We start from the raw sequence: 24,495 nt of genomic DNA on the forward strand, positions 1-24,495 counted from the left end.
TAGAGTTGGCACACGTTAGATGTACTTTTTGTGTGATATCTTGATTGAAGACAGATTTAAAAGGCATTAAACATAAAGTACTGTTTCACCAGGAGCTGTAAGGGCTAGGCTATTTTTATGTGACTTTCATTAAGTGTATCAAATCTGATGCAATTTAAAATAGAGCCATAAGAAAAGTAGTTGTAGTAAGAAAATTTGCATACATACATATGTCCTTATAGTAACCACATTTATCAATGCAACTAAATAAAATTAGCTGTTCATAAAACTATAAGAATACTATTTTCAAGGAGTTTACATTGCTAAAGCGCAGCCGAACAAGTATTTTATATTATTTCATCGTCTGTTTGTCCTTTATATTTATGAAATGTAAGAGTAAACTACAAAATTCGTGCATAAAAGGTAATTTTTTCCTGTGTAAAAGAGAGTATAAGAAACCAACGCTCTTTTAATTCGGTGTATGCGAGTATATTCATAGAACATACTATTTAAAAAAAACAGATCGTGTTTTCCCTTCAATTTAAAATAACGAGAATTTTACCTTTGTGTTCTTTCCATTCCTCACCAGCATCCACAGCATTCACTTCATCTTTATGCTGACCTATTAAAATAGCGACATTTTAGTATTTTTACTAATAGTTTGTTTTCTTTTTTTTTTGTGAAAAAATGTTTGTTGTTATTTCTAAGCAACTTAATAAATATCATTCGCGATTACGAAAGTTAAATTTTAGATTAGTAAAATATTTTTTCTTCAAGTATCAGTATCAACGTACACGTACGGGTTGTATTTTTTTAAGCTTAATTCGATAAGAAAAGCCTTATTAGAAAAACCTTATATTATATTCCTACCAAAAAGTGATTGGATTATATTTAATCTATTCACTAATCAAGAATGTCCTCCCTGCAGTTGGAGATTTCTAAAACAAGATATTTTTTCTCGCCCCAACTCTATTATCTCGGCTTCAGCCGGCTCACTTCATATGAATCTTTTTTCCAAACTTTCTGCCACTTTTTACTTATTATTTTACTATTCGGCCCCACTCCCGTTGTCTAAATCGAGCTGATTACGAAACTACATCTAATTCGTAACAGCTTCCAAATGAGACTGTGATATCTGTTTATTAACTCCTCCTCCTCTTGATCTAGCTAGGACTTGCTGTGTACATTTTTTGCTTTGTTTTAAATTTTAAAACCTTCCATTCCCTAAATATATATGTATGTACATACATAACTATTCAAATATTAAATACTTCCCGTGCAGCATTTTTGCACAAGCGAAAACGGACTCTGCTTATTTTCATTTCCAAAACATAAATAGTTTAACTTTCGAATCACTTAAAAAATGTTTTTGTTCGGTTGAAAACAGGGACCGTAATCATTATAAGTTTTGTTATAAAAATCACAAATTAATGATTATATATTGATTTTTATGATTTTCTTCACCGTTAATGATTAATTTTTAGTAATTTGTAAAAAAACATAAATAATCATTATTTTTGAGCAAAAAAATAAAAATCATAAACAATCTTTATATATGATTTTTATTTTTTTTTTTTTTTGCTCAAAATAAAACTCACTTTTGGATTACATGATTGTTATTAAGTTTTTTGGTACTATTTTTTCATGTGCTTTTAGAACATAGCTGAAGGATAAAATTTAAGATATGATTTTGCGACAGCCTAAATGACTCAAAAACCATACCTCAGGAACTAATGGACCAATTTTAATGAAATTCGGTTCATGATATTTGGATGCCATTCCAATATTTTCATGTCATTCTAAAAGGTCATGAAACAAGTAAGGAAGGGCTAAGTTCGGGTGAAACCGAACATTTTATACTCTCGCAATTTATTTATTTAACTTTATTTATATTATATAATACACAATTTGACCCACATATTCGTCATATATATTGTATAAAGTCCATTGAAAGTTGGAAACCTTAATATTAGGTTAGAAGCACCGAGGTCCTCATGTTCGTTATATGGGGCCTTGTAAAGCTATGGTCCGATTTCGGCGATTTTTAGAATGGGGCTGTCACACTATTAACATAGTATTTGTGCAAAGTTCTGCACCGATATGTGCTTACTTTATATAATGTAAAGTAAACGATTCAGATCGTCTTCAAAGTTCTGGTATATAGGAAGTAGCCGTGGTTGTGAAGCGATTTGGCCTATTTTCACAACATATCATTGGGATGTAAGGAAACTATTACAAACCAAGTTTCATTGAAAACGGTCGAGTAGTTCCTGAGATATGGTTTTTGACCCATAAGTGGGCGACGCCACGCCTATTTTCCATTTTGTAAAAAAATCAGAGTGCAGCTTTCATCTGCCATTTCTTATGTGAAATTAAGTGTTTCTGACGTTTTTCGTTAGTGAGTTTACCCACTTTTACTAATTTTCAACCTAACTTTTGTATAGGAGGTGGGCGTGGTTATGATCCGATTTCTTTCATTTTTGGACTGTATTAGGAAGGAGCTAAAAAAACGACTGCAGAAAGTTTGGTTTATATAGCTCTATTGGTTTGCGAGATATGTACAAAAAACTTAGTAGGAGGTGGGGCCACGCCCACTTCAAGAAAAAAATTACATCCAAATATGCCCCTTCATAGTGCAATCCTTCATACCAAATTTTATTTCCATAGCTTTATTTATGGCTTAGTTGTGGCACTTTATGTGTTTTCGGTTTTCGCCATTTTGTGGGCGTGGCAGTGGTCCGATTTTGCTCATTTTCGAAAGCAACCTTCCTATGATGCCAAGAAATAAGTATGCCAAGTTTCATCAAGATAGATTACAGCTTGCACAGGCGGACGGACGGACGGACGGACGGACAGACAGACATTCGGATTTGAACTCCACTCTTCACCCTGATCACTTTGGTATATATAACCATATATCTAACTCGTTTAGTTTTGGGTGTTACAAACAACCGTTATGTGAACAAAACTATAATACTCTCTTTAGCAACATTTGTTGCGAGAGTAAAAAAATCATATATAATGATTATTTATGATATTTATTTTTTTGATAAAAAATGATGATTATTTATGAATTTTTACAAAATTACTCAAAACTAATCATTCATGGTGATGAAAATCATAAAAATCTGAATTTAAAAAATCATTGTGGAAATTGATAGATCATCCAAAAAGGATTACAATGACGTTAACCTTTTGTTTGTGTGACGATTCTAAGTGATTGATTTTTTTACTTAAAAATCGGAACGATAATCATTATTTACCCCTGGTTGAAAATGTAAGTCCCTGGTAAGCATTTTGAAGTTAAATAATACACGACTTGTTAAAAATACAAAACCTTATAGTAAACTGTTACGAATTTTTGATGGCAACGTTTTGACTTGGAAAACGAAGAACGTCCTGGAAGGCCAAAAAAGTCTAAAGAAGAGAAGTTGAAAGCATTACTCGATAAATCTTATTGCCAAACACAAGAAAAGCCCGGAGAAACTGCCGAAATAAGATACACTGAGACTGAACGACGATTTTGCATGAAATGCTGCTTGAACGCTAGGAAAAGAAGTCGTATTTGCATTGGTGTTTGGTGATAGAAATTGGATCTTGCGGTTGCCGAAAAATGACCGGAATTTGCTATTAAACCAGGGGAAATATCATCACAAAGCTTGGTATCATGTTGCAATACCGGTTCATAACTATTTTGAAAACAACGGCTATGAAGTTTTGCCTTGCACTCCTTATTACTCACTTCTTGCCCTTTCTGACTACCATTTGTTGGGGTTGACGCAGAATGCCCTCAGTGAAATACGGTTCACATCAGAACATGGTATCATTAAAATTTTGCAATAACCGCAGGACCCAATACATGTGTTTTTTCATATCACTAAGCATAAGAACTGAACCCCATTGAACCGAACCAAATCGCGGTTTCTAGATTCTCATAAATCTGTTCTTGAGCCGGTGAACCGAACCGTATGAATTTTTCGGTGGTTTGCAACTAACTGTCAAATCTATTGCCATTGTCGTTGGTATATTTTTTATGCATGCATGTTTTTATCTTCTTCTGTTCTTCTATGCAGGTGATAATTAGGCGAAATATATAAGAACTTTTTTTTCATATATTTCTTTATTTATTGAATCTGCTCTTTGAAGCCTAACAATAAGTTATAAAATCTTAATTCTAATTAAAACTAGACAAGCTCAACCAATTGATTGAGTTGTTTTGGTGAAACGTTGCTCCTCAGTGTGCTGTATCTCTTCTTTTTAGACGTGATTGATTACAAGAATGTAATAAAGCATTAGCCAATGGGTTTGGGTGATCTCGGAGTTTGGATAAATATTTATTTCTGGTTTTCTTTACTTCTTTCTTTACCATGAGAATACCAAGATCTTTATGGATATTTTCATTACGCATGTACCATGGTGAACACATGATTGTTCTAAGCATTTGTTATTGCCCTGAGGTACACCAGCTCTTATTGGTCGTTCTTCAGATATGAAGTCTCCTACTTTGACAGTAAACTTTCTATTTTTAAATAAGACTCCAAGGTTTTACGCATTTCGAGAGGTAAGCTTTTTTTAATCTTATATAAAAGCTCGTCATGCCACACTTTATCGAACGCCTGAGCCCCATCTAGAAATATAGCAGAACAGTAATCTCTATACTCGAACGCCCTTCTGATTTCGTTAGTAATTCTATTTACTTGTTCTACAGTGCCATGTTTTGCACGAAAACCGAATTGGTGCGTTGGTATTACATTATTTTCATGGAGGAAAGGAGACATCTTTGATAGTAACACTTTTTCAAATATTTTAGAAAGACAGGGTAGAAGACTGATTGGTCTGTATGAAGACGGCTGTGTCAAGTCTTTACCTGGTTTCTCTATCATGATGATCTGCGACTTTTTCCATGAAATTGGATAGTACCCGAAACTGAAAATAGCGTTAAAGAGCAAGGAGAGCACTGTTAAAGCAATATTTGGTAACTCAATTAGCATTTTTGGATTAATTTTATCGTGTCCTGCCGACATTTTTGGATTCAGCACTTTTATGATTTTAATAATTTCAGAAGATAACGTTTGAATAGACCCAAGCGACTCGTTAGCGCTATTGGAGATGAATGGCAGCTTAAAGCTGTTCTTTGGCCAATTAGGTTAAAATACCTTTTCTAGGTGATTTGCAAAACAATTTGCCTTATCCTCGTCACTTCGTGCCTAGTTTCCACCCAAGCCTCTTATAGGCAGGTTGGAGTCGACTGGGGGCTTTCCAAAGAGAATTTCGTTTGTTTGAATTTGGACAAAGTTCCTTTATATAATTGTGAGTGTGGTATTCTTCCTCACGTTTAAGCGCTGTTTTTAGTTTTCGTACAGCATATTTTAGTTGCAGCTGAGTAGAAGGGGAGCGATTTAACTGTCATTCACGTCTAGCTCGCCTTTTTTCATTTACAAGCTTTTCTATTTCATTATTAGTGACTTTTCTTCGGCTAATCGGTTTATTGTTTCTTTTTGGTGTTGCTATGACAGCTGCATTTGATATTACATCATTAAATTCTCTTATACCTTCATCAATATCTCTTTCTGTATCTATTTTTACATCAATATTAATGTAACTACTCACATATTTTTTATATTATAACCAGTTCGTTTTGTGAGATGATTGACCCACTTTTGGCTCAACGAATATGGGTTGTTCACACAACGTTATTAGTACAGGTGAATGATCAGAAGATAAGTCTGTACATGTATCAGCTGTCACAAGCGATCTATCTAAATTTTTGGTTACAGCGAAATCAATTAAATCTGGTATTTTGTTGCGATCACTGGGCCAGTATGTGGGCTTGCCAGGAGATATTATATCAAAGTTATTGTGGTTCATAATGGTTTGGTACAGCTGGCGTCCTTTCGGATTAATAAGACGTGACCCCCAGTACATGTGTTTTGCATTATAATCACCACCTGCTAGAAATCTATGACCTAGCGTTCCAAAAAAGTCTTTAAGTTCGTAAGTTTAAAACGAGGTGGGCAGTATATAGCCGATAGATTTAAATCACAACCCCGATTTTTTAACGATATTGTTGTAGCTTGTAACTGGGGTAGCATGTTACAAGCTACAACCACCAGCATGAGATTCCAGAGTATAGTGGTTTAACCGATTTCTAACCAACACTGCCGTTCCGCCATGTGCTTTTCCATACGGGTGATTTGTAACATACAGTCTTAGTCCCGGTATTTTAAAATTGTTTTTGTTTGTCAGATGAGTCTCTGATATTAGCATTACATCTATATTTTTTTCAGACAGAAATTTAATAATCTCTAGTTTATGTTGGTTAACACCGTTAGCATTCCATATACAAATGTTTAGTATGCTAATTTTTTACTTAATAAAGTTTGCAGCATTTGGTTTTGTGATTTTATTAAATCTTGGATCATGTTTTGCATTGAAGACATAAATTGTGTCATACATTGCGTCATACATTGCGTAAGATTTATAATCATAGTTTCAATACCACCATTTGGAGGATTTTGCAGTGGTTGCATTTGTACATTGTTGCCTTTTACAACATTGGCATAGCTCCCTTGCACAGTATTATTTTTAATATTACTAGATTTTGGAATATGGTCTGTGATATCTATAATGTCATTACGGGGAGTTTGTAGTTTGTAATATTTGGCTACGTCGTGCTTGAATTCCCTGTGACAACTTCGATTTCAAATCTTTATAAACAGGACAACCCCTGTAGTTGGCAGTGTGACTTTCTCCACAATTGCTGCATTTTTTATTTAAATCCTCTTTCTTGAGGGTACATTTTGAAGTGGGATGTAAATCACCACATACCACACAAACACTGCGTAGAGTGCAATATGATTTGGTATGCCCATACTCTTGGCAGTTGGTGCATTGTACCGGACCGTTTCTTTTGTGTGGTTCTTCTACGGTTACTCTACGGTGCAGCAAATATTTTAAATTATATATTGGATGCACTTCGTTCTTTTTAAGCTGGTTAGAATTCGGCATCAATTCAATTCTAAACATTGGTTGTGGTACTTTGTTTCTGTTAAAGATGTTTACGACAGTTTTAACTTCAAAGCCACATTCTTCAAGAGCTTCTTTAATTTCACTAGAGTCTACAGATGACTCTATACCTTTAATTACTACATCTAGGCCCTTTGAGCTCTTCAACTGATAGGAATAATAATTTTTGTTTTTATCCGACAAAAACTTTACAACATCCATAAAACTTTTCTCAATGTATGTCTGTATTTGCGTTTCATCTATATCGTCTTTTTTTAAAGGCACTATGTGGAAGTTTTTTGTACCTACAATTTCGCTTAATTTAGCAACAAGAGTATTTGAGCTACGCTCGCGCAAATATATACGGTTTGGCATAGCGACCCTTCGCATTATCATCAGAACCATTGCTCAGTACGGCAAATCTGTTACCATTTAAAACATCAGGTTTATTCTTGGTTGGAGTGCCGCCTTGAATTTTTTTAGGATTGACCGCAGATTTCACAGGACTTAATTTCCTTTTAATATTGACATAGCGGTCAATACCAATCTGAACAGATGGACCTTTTTTGATTTGTACATTCTCACCTTGCGTTATGCTTTTCTTCGCTGTTTGCTCGCTTGCAGGTACCTGCCAGAGAATGCCTATGGCTTTGTTGGTGAGGCTGCGCAGCGCTTATATTATTACTTATTTTTCTCACTTATAATTTGTTTTTTTTTTTTTTTAATACAATAAAAACAATAAATTGCACACTTTTATTTTTGTGATTTTTTTTGTTTTGCTTGACACTTTCAGCGTTATTAACTAAGATTGGCTTAAAGCACTTTTTATTTTGATTTGTTTATGATGTATTTTCTTTTTGTTTTAGAAAATTATCACGGAGCGCCCTCTCCTATATAAAAATTATATTATCTATACTTTAACTAACTATACTTAGCTTAATAAAAAACGAAATATAATAAAATTAAGGTATGAAAATTAGTTAACATAATCATGTACCATACACACCTTGTTTTTGCGAAGTAACGACTGATTGCAATTCTACGGCTTCTCTATGATTCATATCCAAATGCATTCCAAAATCCTTTTCGCTTTCAATTGTGCGCCATTCATCGTCTTCATTAAGTAACTCCTGCTGTGAGACTTCTTCACTCCTTGCAGTTACACAAGTTAAGCAAACAACAGGTCCACATTCAATATACTTTTTGATACCAGATGTAAGCTGTTCTTTTACATCTTTGATTACATTAGAATGGGTGGCAACATCCTCAGATTCAATTTCTTTTTTGATTTCAGATTTCACAGCTTGTGCTTCTATTAAATCATTTATTGGAGCAGAATCGTTTTTATTCTCATATATTAGGATTACATCTTCTTTGTGAACCAAATAAGCATGTGAAGTTCCATGAGTTAAAGAATGTGGCATATCAGATATGCCTTCAACAGATCCACATTCAGTTTCGTGCTTAGTTGAAGCTGTAAAAACATCTTTTATATTATCAATCGGCTTAGGACTGTTTTTATTTTCACAACCAATTGTCTCATAATGGTTTCTAATCATATAACTCGTGATTAAGTCTTCTTTGTGAGCCACATTGTTCCACGATGCTTCCTCTTCTGCGGTTTTGGAAATACCAGTTATGCAAACAACAGGTTCACATTGAAGTTCATTGCCAAATCTAGATGTAATATCTTCTTTTGCATCACCAATTCGAATAGAATGGTTGGTATACTCATGATCTTTGGTTACGCTTTCTTCGTGATAAAAATTTTTAAGTAATGCTGCATCTGATATGGAGTTTGAAATATGTATTTTGCCATCAACAAGCACAAATCTATTTTCATTTTTATTTGCAGCTGGGAAATCTTCATTTATATTACCAATTGGCTTAGGATTGCTTTTATTTTCACCACCAATTTCCACAGAATAATTTTTATTCACATACATAGTGGTTAAATTTTCTTTGTGAGCCCCACTGTTAGGCGATGATTCCTGTGTTACGGGTTTGAAAATAACATTTATGCCAGCAACATGTTTACCGTCAATTTCATTTTTAATTCCAGATGTAACTTCTTTCACATCCTCATTTAAATCAGAATGGTTGGCATTCTCATTATGTTTGGTAACATCTTCTTTGTGAACCAAATTGGTACGAGAATCTCCATCCGTTGTAGTCTCTGAAATTTCTGTTATATCGTCAAAAGAGTCAGTTTCAGTTTCGTTTTTGACCTCAGGAGTGTAAGTTTCTCGTGCATCATCAATTTGTACAGGCTGGTTTTCAATGGCATCACTAACCGATTTTGAATTGCTTTTATTCTTATCTAATGTAATTACGTCTTCTTTGTGAGCCGAAATGTCACGAAATACATCATCCTTACCTTTGGTTACATCATCTTTGTTGATTAAATTGGTACGGGATTCTTCATTCGTTGAGGTCTTTGAAATTTTTGTTATATCGTCAATAGAGTCAGATGCAGTTTCATTTTTGACTTCAGGTGTGAAAGCTTCAAGTGCATCATCAATCGGTACAGACTGGTGTTTCTTCTCATTACTAACCAATTCAGAAATGTTTTTATTCTTACCTAATGTGGTTACATATATTTTGTGAGCCGAAATGTCACGAAATACATCATCATTACTTTTGGTAACATCTTCTTTGTGGATCAAATTGGTACAGGATTTTCCATCCGTTGTGGTCTTTGAAAGTTCAACAGAGTCAGTTGTAGTTTCGTTTTTGACTTCAGGTGTAAAAACTTCTCGTGCATAACGAATTGGTACAGATTGGTTTTTATTCTCCTTACTAACAGATTCAGAATTGGTTTTATTCTTATCTAATGTGGTTACGTCTTCTTTGTAAGCCGTAACGTTACGAAATGAATCATCAATATTTTTGGTTTCATCTTCTTTGTGGATCAAATCGGTACGGGATTTTCCATCCATTGAGATCTTAGAAATTTCGGTTATATCATCAACATAGTCAGATGTAGTTTCGTTTTTGACTTCAGGTGTGAAAGCTTCAAGTGGTACGGACTGGTGTTTCTTCTCATTACTAACTGATTCAGAAATGTTTTTAGTCTTACCTAATGTGGTTACATAGTTTTTGTGAGCCGAAATGTCAAGAAATACATCATCATTAGTTTTTGTTGCATCTTCTTTGTGTATGAAATTGGTACGGGATTCTCCATCCGTTGAGATCTTTGAAATTTCGTTTATATCATCAACAGAGTCAGATGCAGTTTCGTTTTTGACTTCAGGTGTGAAAGCTTCATGTGGTATGGACTGGTTTTTCTTCTCATTACTAACTGATTCAGAAATGTTTTTAGTCTTACCTAATGTGGTTACATAGTTTTTGTGAGCCGAAATGTCATGAAATACATCATCATTGGTTTTGGTTGCATCTTCTTTGTGGATGAAATTGGTACGGGATTCTCCATCCATTGAGATCTTTGAAATTTCGGTTATATCATCAACAGAGTCAGATGCAGTTTCGTTTTTGACTTCAGGCGTGAAAGCTTCAAGTGCATCATCAATTGGTACGGACTGGTGTTTCTTCTCATTACTAACAGATTTAGAATTGGTTTTATTCTTATCTAATGTGGTTACGTCTTCTTTGTGAGCCGATATGTTACGAAATGAATCATCATTAATTTTGGTTAAATGTTCTTTGTGGATCAAATTGGTAGGACGTTCTCCATCCATTGAGATCTTTGAAATTTCTATTATATCAACAGAGTCAGATGCAGTTTCGTTTTTGACTTCAGGTGTGACAGCTTCTCGTGCATTATCAATTGGTGAAGACTGGTATTTCTTCTCCTTACTAACAGATTCAGAATTGGTTTTATTCTTATGTAATGTGGTTATGTCTTCTTTGTGAGCCGAAATTTTACGAAATGCATCAACATTATTTTTGGTTACATCTTCTTTGTGGACCAAATTGGTATGGGATTCTCCACCCATTGTGGTCTTTGAAATTTCTGTTATATCATCCAAAGAGTCAGATGCAGTATCGTTTTTGACTTCAATTGTGAAAGCTTCTCGTGTCTCATCAATTGGTACAGACGGGTGTTTCTTCTCATCAATAACTGATCCCAAATTAGTTTTATTATTATCTAATGCGGTTACGTCTTTTTTGTGAGCCGGAATGTCACGAAATACATCACCATTATCTATGGTTACATCTTCTTTGTTGATTAAATTGGTACGGGGTTCTCCATCCATTGACTTCTTTGAAATTTCTGTTATATCATCAACAGAGTCAGTTGAAGCTTCGTTTTTGACTTCAGGTGTAAAAACTTCACGTGTATAATCAATTGGTACAGATTTGTTTTTATTCTCCTTACTAACAGATTCAGAACTGGTTTTATTCTTATCTAATCTGGTTACGTCTTCTTTGTGAGCCAAAATGTTACGAAATGAATCATCATAATTTTTGGTTACATCTTCTTTGTTGACCAGATTGGTACGGGATTCTTTACTTGTTGTAGTCTCTGAAATTTTTGTTATATCATAAATAGACTCAGATGCAGTTTCGTTTTTGACTTCAGGTGTGAAAGCTTCAAGTGCATAATCAATTGGTACGGGCTGGTGTTTATTCTCATCACTAATGGATTCAGAATTGGTTTTATTCTTATCTAATGTGGTTACGTCTTCTTTGTGAGCCGAAATGTTACGAAATGAATCATCATTATTTTTGGTTACATCTTCTTTGTTGACCAAATTGGTACGGGATTCTCCACCTGTTGTAGTCTTTGAAATTTCTGTTATATCATCGATAGAGTCAGATGCAGTTTCGTTTTTGACTTCATGTGTGAAAACTTCTCGTGCATCATCAATTGGTATAAACTGGTTTTTAATCTCATCACTAATAGATTCAGAATTGGTTTTACTCTTATCTAATGTGCTTACGTCTTTTTTGTGAGCCGAAATGTCACGAAATACATCATCATTAATTTTGGTTAAATGTTCTTTGTGGATCAAATTGGTACGGCGTTCTCCATCCATTGAGATCTTTGAAATTTCTATGATATCAACAGAGTCAGATGCAGTTTCGTTTTTGACTTCAGGTGTGACAGCTTCTCTTGCATCATCAATTGGTACGGACTGGTGTTTCTTCTCCTTACTAACAGATTCAGAATTGGTTTTATTCTTATGTAATGTGGTTACGTCTTCTTTGTGAGCCGAAATTTTACGAAATGCATCATCATTATTTTTGGTTACGTCTTCTTTGTGGACCAAATTGGTATGGGATTCTCCACCAATTGTGGTCTTTGAAATTTCTGTTATATCATCCAAAGAGTCAGATGCAGTTTCGTTTTTGACTTCAATTGTGAAAGCTTCTCGTGTCTCATCAATTGGTACAGACGAGTTTTTATTCTCATCACTAACTGATTCCAAATTAGTTTTATTATTATCTAATGCGGTTACGTCTTTTTTGTGAGCCGAAATGTCACGAAATACATCTTCATTAATTTTGGTTAAATGTTCTTTGTGGATCAAATTGGTACGGCGTTCTCCATCCATTGAGATCTTTGAAATTTCTATTATATCAACAGAGTCAGATGCAGTTTCGTTTTTGACTTCAGGTGAGACAGCTTCTCTTGCATCATCAATTGGTACAGACTGGTGTTTCTTCTCCTTACTAACAGATTCAGAATTGGTTTTATTCTTATGTAATGTGGTTACGTCTTCTTTGTGAGCCGGAATGTTACGAAATGAATCATCATTATTTTTGGTTACATCTTCTTTGTGGACCAAATTGGTACGGTATTCTCCACCCGTTGTGGTCTTTGAAATTTCTGTTATATCATCAACAGAGTCAGATGAGGTTTCGTTTTTGACTTTAGGTGAGCAAACTTCTCGTGCATCATCAATTGGTACAGACGGGTTTTTATTCTCATCACTAACTGATTCAAAATTTTTTTTTTTATTATGTAATGTGGTTACGTCTTTTTTGTGAGCTGAAATGTCACGAAATACATCATCATTATCTTTGGTTACATCTTCTTTGTTGATTAAATTGGTACGCGAATCTTCATTCGTTGGGATCTTAGAAATTTCTGTTATATAGTCAATAGAGTCAGATGCAGTTTCGTTTTTGACTTCAGGTGTGAAAGCTTCTCGTGTATCATCAATTGGTACTGACTGGTTTTTATTCTCATCACTAATTGATTCAGAATTGGTTTTATTTTTATCTAACGTGTATACGTCTTCTTTGTCAGCCGATGAACCATCTTCTACGAAATTAAAAATATTAGTTATTCAATTATAAAAATAATAATTACTTTAATAAATAATAATACACAGAAACTTTTCTTGTTTGGAATTATTGGCAAAGCGGCGTCAGATTGGTAATTTCTGTCACTACGCGATGGTTGGAAAAGATTTTTGAAATAAACCACGTGTTTATAGAGTTTTGAAATTATTTCTATTTTAAGTCCTTTTTGGTAATAAGAGCTAACAATACCTTACAAGTGTTTTAGTAAATTTATTTAAGGCAACATAAGGGCCTCGAAGTTTACGAATACATTTTAATTGAAAGGATCGGTAAAGCTCTCAGATATTCTTAAGTACTTCAAAGGAGATGTGTTCGTTCTTATGATCCCCTCCCGTTTAAATGCCTTTAACATTTAAGCCACAAATAACATTTTTTTTTAATTTTCCTCTTTTAAGTGGCTTTTAGTCTTTTTAGTATTGAATGCGCTGAGAAGGAAAACATGTACATATGTATGTTATTACTATGAAATAAACGTGATTTTCATTCTAAAAGAAACAAATAAGGAAGGGCTAAGTTCGGGTGTAACCGTACATTTTATACTCTCGCAATTTATTTATTTAACTTAATTAACATTATATAATACACAATTTGAACCACATATTCGTCATATATATTGTATTAAGTCCATTGAAAGTTGGAAACCATAATATTAGGTTAGAAGCACCGAGGTCCTCGTGTTCGATATATGGGGTCGATTCGGCGATTTTTAGAATGGGGCTGCCACACTATAAACATAGTATTTGTGCAAAGTTCTGCACCGATATCTTCACTAGTGCTTACTTTATATATTGTAAAGTGAACGATTCAGATCGTCTTCAAAGTTCTGGTATATAGGAAGTATGCGTGGTTGTGAACCGATTTGGCCTATTTTCACAACATATCATTGGGATGTTAGGAAACTATTACAAACCAAGTTTCATTGAAATCGGTCGAGTAGTTCCTGAGATATGATTTTTGACCCATAAGTGGGCGACGCCACGCACATTTTCCATCTAAGTGCCTTCCCAGCTTTGGTGCCTCAAAAGTGTTAAATTTGTAGCAGTGGCTCTTAAAGGGGGCTTACTGTACATACATATAAGTGGAGTTAATAAGAGCGAATTAATAAAAACAATTTTATGTCGGAATTGAAAGAAACTTGATTTAAGAAACTAAATACGCCTAAAAAATTTTTCGATTTCAATTATTCGGACATATTGATTGAAATCAATCAGCATCCACTAAAAATGTTTATTTTTGACAATTCAAGACAATTTCAATTGGATTTAGAAATAAGAAACATATTTTGGCTTACGCCAAGTTCAAATATAGAATATATGTAAATATCAAACACAATTTTCTATGAAGGGACTGATATTATGGAAGGTATAGTTATGTACATACAGTGGAACTTCTCTAACTCGTATCACCATAATACACAAAAAAGAGACTTCGAGTTATAGAATTTTCATTAAAACATACAATTTTCAAAAATTCTGTAAAATATATAGGTAAAATATATAGGGACTATTTTTAAATTCCGATAGTAAAATTTTAAATTTTGTGTTATGCCCTGGTCGAAAAATTCGAGTTTTGGAAAGAAATTTGTATGAAACTTGCCTTCTATTGCCACTTCAAGTGTTCGAGTTATGGAGAACTTCGAGTTATAGAAATTCGAGTTAGGGAAGGAAATGTGTATGAAATTTGGCTTGTAAACGCTATTGCCACTCCAAAAGTTCGAGTTATGGAAGTTCCACTATATATTATAAATATATGTGAATATGCGACTGCACCTATGTATAACTACTAATATCTGTCTATCAGATTTTGCACAACCTTTTTATTCAGTTTAATCATTAGTAACAAGTGTACTTAAAGTTTGTCGCAAAAAACTGAAGTTCACGGATTCCTCCTGCCCACTTCATCTCTGGATCCCTTCCGTATCATCTTTACCAAAAAATGTAGGTGTTTCTGGAGTTTTTCGTTAGTGAGTTAACGCTTATTAGTTTTCAACATAACATTCGTATGGGTAGGGATGCTTTATATTCGATTTCATCAATTTCCATGCTGAATGATAGGGTACTAAAAGCAAATGTGTTCTGTAAGATTGTTTTATATAGCTTTTGGGAGCGGGCCATAGACACTTTCTACAAAAAATTTGGTTGAACATGCTCTTCCTTGTAGTGATCTCCTTTTAACTTTTATAGCTTAGTTATTGCACTTTATAGTCATTTGTGCGATGGTCCGATTTCGCAATTTGCACGTGTAACCCTCTTCCACGGTCCCAAGTTTTATTAAGATATCTTAATTTTACTCAAGTTATCGCTTGATCCAACCCGATCTCATTTTTTCGTCTCATCATCCTGACAATCTTAACATAATACCCACAGACACTAATCCGCGAGGTTTAATAGCTTATCTCTGTCAGCCAGCACCTACTAGCTGTAAATAAACATTCTTCGCAGCTGTTCACCGAAGCTGTGACATTTTTTTGACAGATTGTAACCACCTAAACTTAGACAGTTTGTCGAGATGAGGTTTTGATGTTTCGCAATTGGAAAAAGAGGGAAGGCCAGATTGAAATGTTGCCAAAATATAATGCGACGGAGACCTTTATAACCGCCGTGCAAGATCACTTATAAGAACTTAAAACAATAAATATAAATGGAAACGCGAAATTTTAAGGTATTTGAAGAAATGTTTTGTGATCCGCAGCAGGGGGATTTTAATTTTCTATGGAAAAAAATAAAAAAAAGTATTGTTTGCCAGTTGATACGTATTAATTCACTTTATTGACCACTGAAACTTCGAAAACCTGTTGTTTTAATATACCAAAACATCGCTAACCGAGATTTAAATAGTTATTATTTGTATTAATCAAATTGTATTACAATAATTATGAGCCGTAATACATGTTGGGTATACATTTAAATGCTCAAATATTAGTATTTTGTCTGATCTGGTGATAATGCGAAATGTTATAAAAAACGCGAATTTTGAGGCGCTCTCACACTGAAATAAGTTGGACATCCCTTTATCCCTGCTGGCTGATGTTGGCTTTCAGAAGTAGAGTACTATTGCGTGAAGCGACATGTATATCTTTTTTACACCTGAAACTTAAAATAATTAAATGAATTTGTAAATATATTAAAAAATTGAATTATTAAACATTGAATTAAGAAGTGTTATTACATTTAAATTGCTTACCTAAATAATGCATTTATAACACTAATGTATTACTTACCTTAAATAAATCTATTACAATGTTTAACGAAAGTTCGAAAGCCGTTACTAGTTTAAGCCGTTACTTTAAGATTTAGGCTAAGCGATTCCATAAAAGGGAATAAAGAATTCTCTTGTAATTGAACTGTGAGACCGTACGCACATGATTTTCATTAAATCTGAATCTTACTTTTTCGTAACAGGCAATTAGGGTTTTTAATTATTCGCGCATCCCAGTATTAGTGTTTTCGCATCTCAAAAACGCTTGAGATTTTTAAATAATTAGCAATAAATTGCAGCTATATACATACATATATACGCGACGTGGAGTGTAAATTTCGTTGAATATACGTACAAACATATGTACGTGTACTCTACATACTTACCGGCGTTTACCTAATACCTGAAAAAGAAAAGAAAATAAATAAGAACAACAATTAAATATGTGCTAATTGTCACTTTAAAGTTCTTACTTACGATATTAGAAGATATACACAAGCGAAATACATAAGGAGAGGGTGAGCGAACAAAGTTTTGGGAGAAAGCGGTACAGAAGCAACGGGTACAGTGGGTCAAACAAAAATTGAACCAAGTTGTTTAAATCGGTGCAAAGTGTTTAAAAACACAAAAATTATAGAAAAGTACAATAAGTGTATAAAAGTGCCGTATTACAAAAATTAAAATTTTAGGAAAGTGCCTCTACTACCGCTTCCAGTGCCGCTTCAGACCTACGTAGTAGGTAACAACGTTGTAACTAAGTAGTGCCGCTAAGTGTCCAGTCCTGTTACGTCAAGAACAGTTACATCGCTGCCACGTCGGAATACTCGCTGCTGCGTTGGAATCAACGCTGCTGCAACACCATGGACGCCGCTGCAACATTAACATCTCTGCTGCAACCACCGCTGACGAAGGGAAGTAAGCGCAGGCAAACTGCCTAAGCACCAGGTAACGAGTGCGAATTACTGAAATCAGTGCAAACTCAAGTTAAGCAAACAAAAAAAAAAGAAAGCGCTCACTTTCAGTTGTTGGCTCTCCCTTTTTTTCACTTTACATATATATTATACATACATACATATTTGTTATACATACATATATGTACTTTAACTACGTATAAATTTACCTTCGTAAAAGTGAAAAGGGGATTTTTGGGTTTGCGGTAGCCCTTTAATTTAAATAAAGGTGATACTACCTAATTTTTTTCGTTTTTCGCAATTTTTTCGTTTCAATTTTTGCAATTTATCGGTCGGTTTTTTGCAATTTTTTTCCATTTTCGTTCGAACATTTTTCGATTAAATTAATCAATTATGCTATTGCTCATTTGTGTATTTTTCGATTTGGCCTTTGTTATTTGGGAATCGATATTTTTCGTATTCGTTTTCGCCATTTGATTCCCACTATTAAATTCTTCTGTGCCAAATAATTTTTTCGTGAATTTTAAATTCATTAAATTCGTTTTCGTTTTCGCCATTTGATTCCTACTATTAAATTCTTCTATGCCTAATAATTTTTTCGTGAATTTTAAATTCAAATTAAAGCCCAATGAGCAAGCCAAAGCTAACTATCGCAAACCTGTATCCAAGTAAGGAATTGACGGACTTAAAATCGTTAAGATCTTCTCGAAAGAATTTATCGAAATTCAGGGAAGAATATTCGGAATTTAAAAATTTTATGAGTTTGTTTGAGAGTTTGGTTCATAATGATCCAAATATCCCAGATATTGAAAAATTTAACCATTTGATAAATTGTTTATCTGGTGAGCCTTTGGGAACAGTTAAAGCGTTCCAAATGTCGAATGAAAATTATCCGAAAGCGTTGACAAGTCTCAAAAAAGTTTATGAGAATAAATGTTTGATATTTTTCAATACAATATCTAAACTTTTTGAGCTGCCAACCATCCCAAAGCCATCCGCGCTTTCATTGCAATCGATGATTGACGAAGTATCAGCGGTATATGATTCATTGCTATCATTGGGCGACGAAACACTAATTACAAATGCAATAATTATTCATTTACTAATGACAAAGGTCGATCAGGCAGTTATTCAAGTGAGGACCAGATGTGGAGAATACCTGCCTGCGAGAGCGTTGCTGGACTCAGTTTTCCAGGTCAACTTCATGACGGAGGACTTGGCGGAGAAGTTGTTAATTCGACGCCAACACAAAACATTATACGTAATAGGAATTGGCAATTCCAATACAAAAGTGGGGAAAAATTAATCGCGTTCAGCGTTTGCGTAACTAATCGACTAATCATCAAGACCATAATATCAATGTTAATGGTTGGAAAATTCCGCACAATATTGAATTGGCGGATCCAGAATTCCACAAATGTAAAAAAGTTGACATCCTATTGGGTGTATAAAAATTTTTTGATCTTTTAGCTGTTGGCCAAATTAAAAATGGTCCTAATCAACCAATATTACAAAAGACCCTTTTAGAGTGGAATTATATCTGGCAAATACGCCAGCAATATAAGTTCTCCTCCCAGAATACATAGCACATTATGCCAAGCTGAAGAAGACTTAACGTCAATAGATTCAGTAGTCTAAAAATTTTAGGCTCTAGAAGAGTTACCTTCTGAATCAAATGGCATTAAATTAACACCAGAGCAACAAGAGTGTGAAATTTTTTTTCGTTAATACAACTCAAGTATTACCATCAGGACGGCTTCAAGTCAGAATGCCCTTTAAAGCTGACCGTAAATTACTCGGTCACTCATATGAAACCGCAGTTCGGCGGTTTCAGGCCATGGAGAAAAGGATATTGAAAGATCCAGAACTTCGTAGAATGTATCTGGACTTTATGAATGAATATAAAGCACTGGGTCATATGAGCCCAACGAACAATAAGATCCCGAGTGAGCCACACTATTTCATTCCACATCAATGCGTTTTAAGGCCCGAAAGCACTACATTCAAATTACGTGTTGTCTTTGACGCTTCGAGCCGATCTTCATCTTAAGAACTTTTGATGGTAGGTCCAACCATCCAAGAAGAGTTATACTCAACTCTTGTACGTTTTCGCTTACACAAGTATGCACTAACGGCGGACACTACTAAAATATACCGACAAATTATTATGCATGAAGAAGACAGGAATTGTCAACTCATAGTGTGGAGAGAGCATCCTTCAGAGCAAATACAAATTTTTCGACTTAGCACCGTAACTTACGGCACTGCGCCTGCTCCATTTCTCGCAACACGGGGTTTGCAAATGCTCAGTGATGCCAATACAATTAAATATCCACTCGGTTCATTGGCCATTAAAAGAGACTTTTACGTTGGTGATTTATTAACAGGATCCGAAACTTTTGAGTCTCTAGATCTTTTAAGAAGTGAGGTAATTAAAATATTACTCTCACCTTAACGAAATGGTTTTCGAACCACCCTAAATTTTTCGACAGTGATTACACTGAAATGTCATTAAACTTCAATGACAACAATACCACTAAAACTTTAGGAATCCATTGGTTGCCGAAAGAGGACTTGTTTCGATTTGTCTTAGATGACAATTTTAATGATCTCCGAGCCACTAAACGAAATATATTATCAGTTTCTGCTCGCCCTTTTGGACCTCTTGGATTACTAGCCCTCTAGTTACGAAAATCTTATTGCAAGAGCTTTGGCTCCAAAAACTGGATTAGGATGAGTCGATTCCATTGACACTATCTGGCAGAACTTCAAAGCCAACCTACTGCAGCTCTCAGGAATCAGCATTCCTCGTTATGTAAAAGTAGAGACGAGTGCCATCTGCCAAATACATGGCTTCGCGAATGCCTCAATAAGGGCGTATGGATGCTGAATATATATACGAAGCCAATCTGCTAGTGGTATTAAATGTATGATGCTTACTGCAAAGTCTAGAGATGCTCCGCTGAAAACCAAGCCTCTTCCGCGTCTCGAGCTCCCGGCAGCACATCTTCTTTCAAAATTATGGTCAAGAGTAGCGCCTATGTTGAGTCGACATTTCGAAAATATTACATTTTGGACAGAATCTGAAATCGTTTTACATTGGATCAAAACGCATCCATCCTCATTACAAACCTTTGTCACAAATAGAGTGTCCGAAATCCAAGAGTTGATTGACAAAGTACATTGGCGGCATGTGCCAACAAAGCAAAATCCTGCGGATCAAGTGTCTCGGAGTTGTAACGTGGACGAATTCAATAATTCGATATAATTTGGCGGTCCACAGTTCCTCCTAGAAGACCCTGCATTATGGCCAAGCAATACCCACTTCCAGCTCTCACCAGAACACGAAGCATTAGAGAAGAAGAAATATACATTCACACTAATTTCGACCACTGAGAAAAATTCAATATTGGATCTTTTTGAAAAAGTCTCTTCTCATAAAAAATTGCTTCGTGTGGTCGCATAAATATTTCGATGGATCAGACGACCATCAAAATCCTCCATGGGCCAGGATCTGACTTCGGATGAATTAAACTTGAGTTTCTTAAAAATTGCACAGGTGGTCCAACATTCAGAGTTTTCGGATGTTATTCAAAAATTGCAGAAAGGTACCACCCAACCCGCAAAAACTCAATCCGTTTTTGCATGAATACTCGGTTATATCGCTTTCGTTTAAATTAATGCGAGTAGGAGGTCGCCTATTAAATCCACCTCTCCCATACGCTATTACTAAATAAAAAACCGCACTTCGTTATAACATATTTAGGTACCTGCACATTCGAAATCACCACGTTGGGGCTAAAGCGTTGGTTGCGCTCCTTCGAGAACGCATATGACGCTTTCTTATATGTGGCGTAGATTTTTGTGGTCTAATACCGCAAGCTGCGTCAACTGAAGGAGGCGTCTGAGACAAGACCCCAACAACGGCGAGGCGTTAACACCAGCGCATCTGTTAATGTAGTCCAAAGTATACCTGACGGGCCTTCAGCAGCGCAACAAGTGGCTGCACCCCACACGCAATATGCAGCTCAACGACCTCATTCTCGTCCACGAGGACAACGTGCCGCCGCGGCAGTGGGTACTAGGACGTGTCGTCGCAACCGTCGAAGGGCAAGACGGCAAGGTGTGAGTCGCAGACGTAGCGACCAAGACGGGCACAATTTAGCGCCCCATCCACAAACTGGCCTTGCTTCCAATGGATGTTGAAGGAATCTGATCCTGTTAAGGTGGTGGTGTTGCGTCAAGCGACAAGTATATATATTTTACACCTGAAACTTATAATAAGTAAATGAATTTGAAAATATATTAAAAAATTTAATTATTAAACATTGAATTAATAAATGTTATTACATATAAAATACTTACCTAAATAATGCACTAAACTAATCTATTACTTACCTTAAATTAATCTATTACAATGTTTAACGGAAGTTCGAAAAATAATTATACTTACCCCTTTTGTAATATATACATACAATTACCACTACTTTAAGCCGTCTCTTTAAGATTTAGGCTAAGCGATTCCATAAAACGAAATAAAGATTTCTCTTGTAGTTGAACTGTGAAAACGTACGGATGTGATTTTCATTTAATCGGAATCTTACTTTTTCGTAACACGCAATTAGTCTTTTAATTATTCGCGCATCCCAGTATTAGTGTTTTCGCATCTCAAAAACGCTTGAGATTTTTCAAGTACCAACCATATTATATTTTTTAAATTTATCAATATAATATTGAATAAATTACTTGGGAAGATATTTTAAACTAAAGTCAATGAATGACAATAAAAAATTAATTAATTTTTAAAATAACTAATAATTTGTATTTTCATAGTTTCACAGCGGAAACTTTGCTAGCTAACAGAACAGAAACACTCCAACTAAATCTCCAACGGCAGTGAGAACAGGGTAGTTTTGTGAAGCGTTTAAATGTAATCTAATCACTTAAAATTTTCTATTGGAACATGATATTACTAATTTAGTTTTAAGTGTTACAACCAACCGTTATGTGAACAAAACTATTATACTCTGTGCAACATGTTGTGAGATATAAAAAAGTAAAAGTGTACACACGAATTCTAGGCTCTAACTTATTTAAATTTTTACGTAGAAGTAGACAGTACATACAGTAGAAAACCTTTTCGTGGGAAAGTCTCGGTGATAAGATAGCCGCCATCTTGGTGAAAACCACAGTGCTGTATATATTGAGTACTTAAATTTAGTAAAACTTAAATCATAAAATACCAAATATTATATATATGTATGTCTTAAATAATGCGAAATTATTTATTTAAGCTATATTTCACATATAGAAGTTTTTAACGTCAATGTGTGCCATATTATATTAAAAAAAATTGATTTAATGTAGTGTTAAAGACAGAAAAAAAAGTGCATTTTAAAGTTTTTCGCTGAAAGAAATCGCTTTCAATTTTATCAAAAACATTGCCAAGGCTTGAAAAGATTGCCAGAACTATCTTGAACCAGACATACTCTTTCAAGGTTATTTATTGAAAATTATTTAAATTGTTTCATAGCAATTTTAAATGTTTTAAAATTTGAAAGTTCCAAATGCAGTGTCACCAACCAGGGATGTATTTATTTTAATACAATATTTGAAATTAGTTGAAACGCGTTATACACTTGTACATATAATATAACTAACTTATCAATATCATTTAATACAACCATAAAATTTAATAAATATGCTAAATAAATTAAAATAATCCCAATAATAATGAAAACATTTATTCTGTATAACAATTATTGAAATACTGTTTATAGGACTTTAAAATTTTTGTGAAGAATAAATGCTAGCACAATTGTAGCAAAAAAATCGATGCACACAACCCAAGTACGCCTCGGTGGTGTGTAAAATGATGAAAAATAATGCAAACAAACCAGAGGTTTTATACTGAGTAGAAGTATATGTATATAAATAAATACCATCATTTGCCGTTGTAAAACTTGTATCTCCCAAACACTCGTTGTGGGTAGGCTTTGTTTCTCTGTATACTTTACTGACCAGTTCTGTTGAAACTTTATTTTTGTATGATTCGGCTTTAATAGCTTTTCCTTTATGAAATTTTTTTTCATTTCTTCGCTTTTTTAAAATACGACGGAAGTAACGTTGAATAATAACAATAGCCGACAAGTAGTTTCGTTGAAAATATTTATTTGACACGCAAAGAATTTTAGAAATATTCTTAGATTCTATCTTTACAGTTTTCAATTGCTGATTATTGGTTTGATTCAAAGTTAATAAATCTAAACGACTTATCTCGGTGGACTCATTTGAGGAATCAAATTCGGAAGCTGTTTTTTCCTTCCTCCGACTTTGAGTAAGAATTCGACCACAACTACACTTTTCAACTGCGTTGAATGAAAATCTCTGAGTCGTTTTAAGATAGTTTTCGTAAGAGGCATATTCTACTAATCGATTGGTGCTGTAATATTTTTCTTGTAAATTATTGAAATATTGTACAGCAAATTCACAAATATTATCTGGACTTGAACGTAACACAGCTTTAATAAACTCTTTTATAAGCACAATTAACTCTTCAGGAATAATTCCGTAAATCAAAGATATAGGAATCTGCGTTTGTAGTGACACGTTGCTATTTTTAATTATAGTTTCATAATTTGGTGTTATTTCAAAGTTTCTTTGTTTAAATATAGTTTCTTCATTAATAGACTCAAAATAATTCGCCGAAAACTCATAAATATTTGAAGGTTTTTTCTTCAACATTTCTTTTGTAAGATTTTTCATAATATCGCGGAGTCCTTCGGGCACACAAGGCGGATTTATCTTAGACATATTATTTTGTTAGAATTAGTACATTCACTTTATTTTTATAGCTGCAGAGTCAATACTGATTCTACACAAATTTCTTCGTTAAATGTTGATATCATTGTACCACACACAGTAGTCCACTCAGGTTTCCAATAACAACGGTAGCCATAACAATTAATGTATTTTAATTTTCAACTATGTGATGTACATACATTACTATTTTTATATTTTTACACTCTCGCAACAAAGTTGCTAAAGAGAGTATAATAGTTTTGATCACATAACGGTTGTTTGTGTCACCCAGAAATAAAAGAGTTGATATAGGGTTATATATATCAAA

At 34.3% G+C, this 24,495-nt stretch overlaps 1 protein-coding gene across 5 annotated transcripts in view; it reads right to left on the minus strand.

Annotated features, from left to right (window-relative positions):
* The window catches only part of LOC105220164 (MATH and LRR domain-containing protein PFE0570w), a 68,280-nt gene extending 44,011 nt beyond the window's left edge, over nucleotides 1-24,269 (minus strand). For 3 of the 5 annotated variants that reach the window (XM_054233186.1, XM_054233184.1, XM_054233182.1), the window contains exons 1-3: nucleotides 23,309-24,269; nucleotides 7,991-13,216; nucleotides 542-601 (exon numbers count right to left, since the gene is read on the minus strand). In XM_054233186.1, coding sequence (XP_054089161.1) covers nucleotides 542-601; nucleotides 7,991-13,216; nucleotides 23,309-24,179 — 6,157 coding nt within the window. In that variant the 5' untranslated portion in view covers nucleotides 24,180-24,269. The remainder of the gene's footprint in view (nucleotides 1-541; nucleotides 602-7,990; nucleotides 13,217-23,308) is intronic. The other 2 variants (XM_054233179.1, XM_054233175.1) reach the window with 1 other exon arrangement.
* Between the last annotated feature and the right edge of the window lie 226 nt (nucleotides 24,270-24,495).

The sequence above is a fragment of the Zeugodacus cucurbitae genome, chromosome 2 (assembly GCF_028554725.1).
Source record: "Zeugodacus cucurbitae isolate PBARC_wt_2022May chromosome 2, idZeuCucr1.2, whole genome shotgun sequence".
Lineage (NCBI taxonomy): Eukaryota > Metazoa > Arthropoda > Insecta > Diptera > Tephritidae > Zeugodacus > Zeugodacus cucurbitae.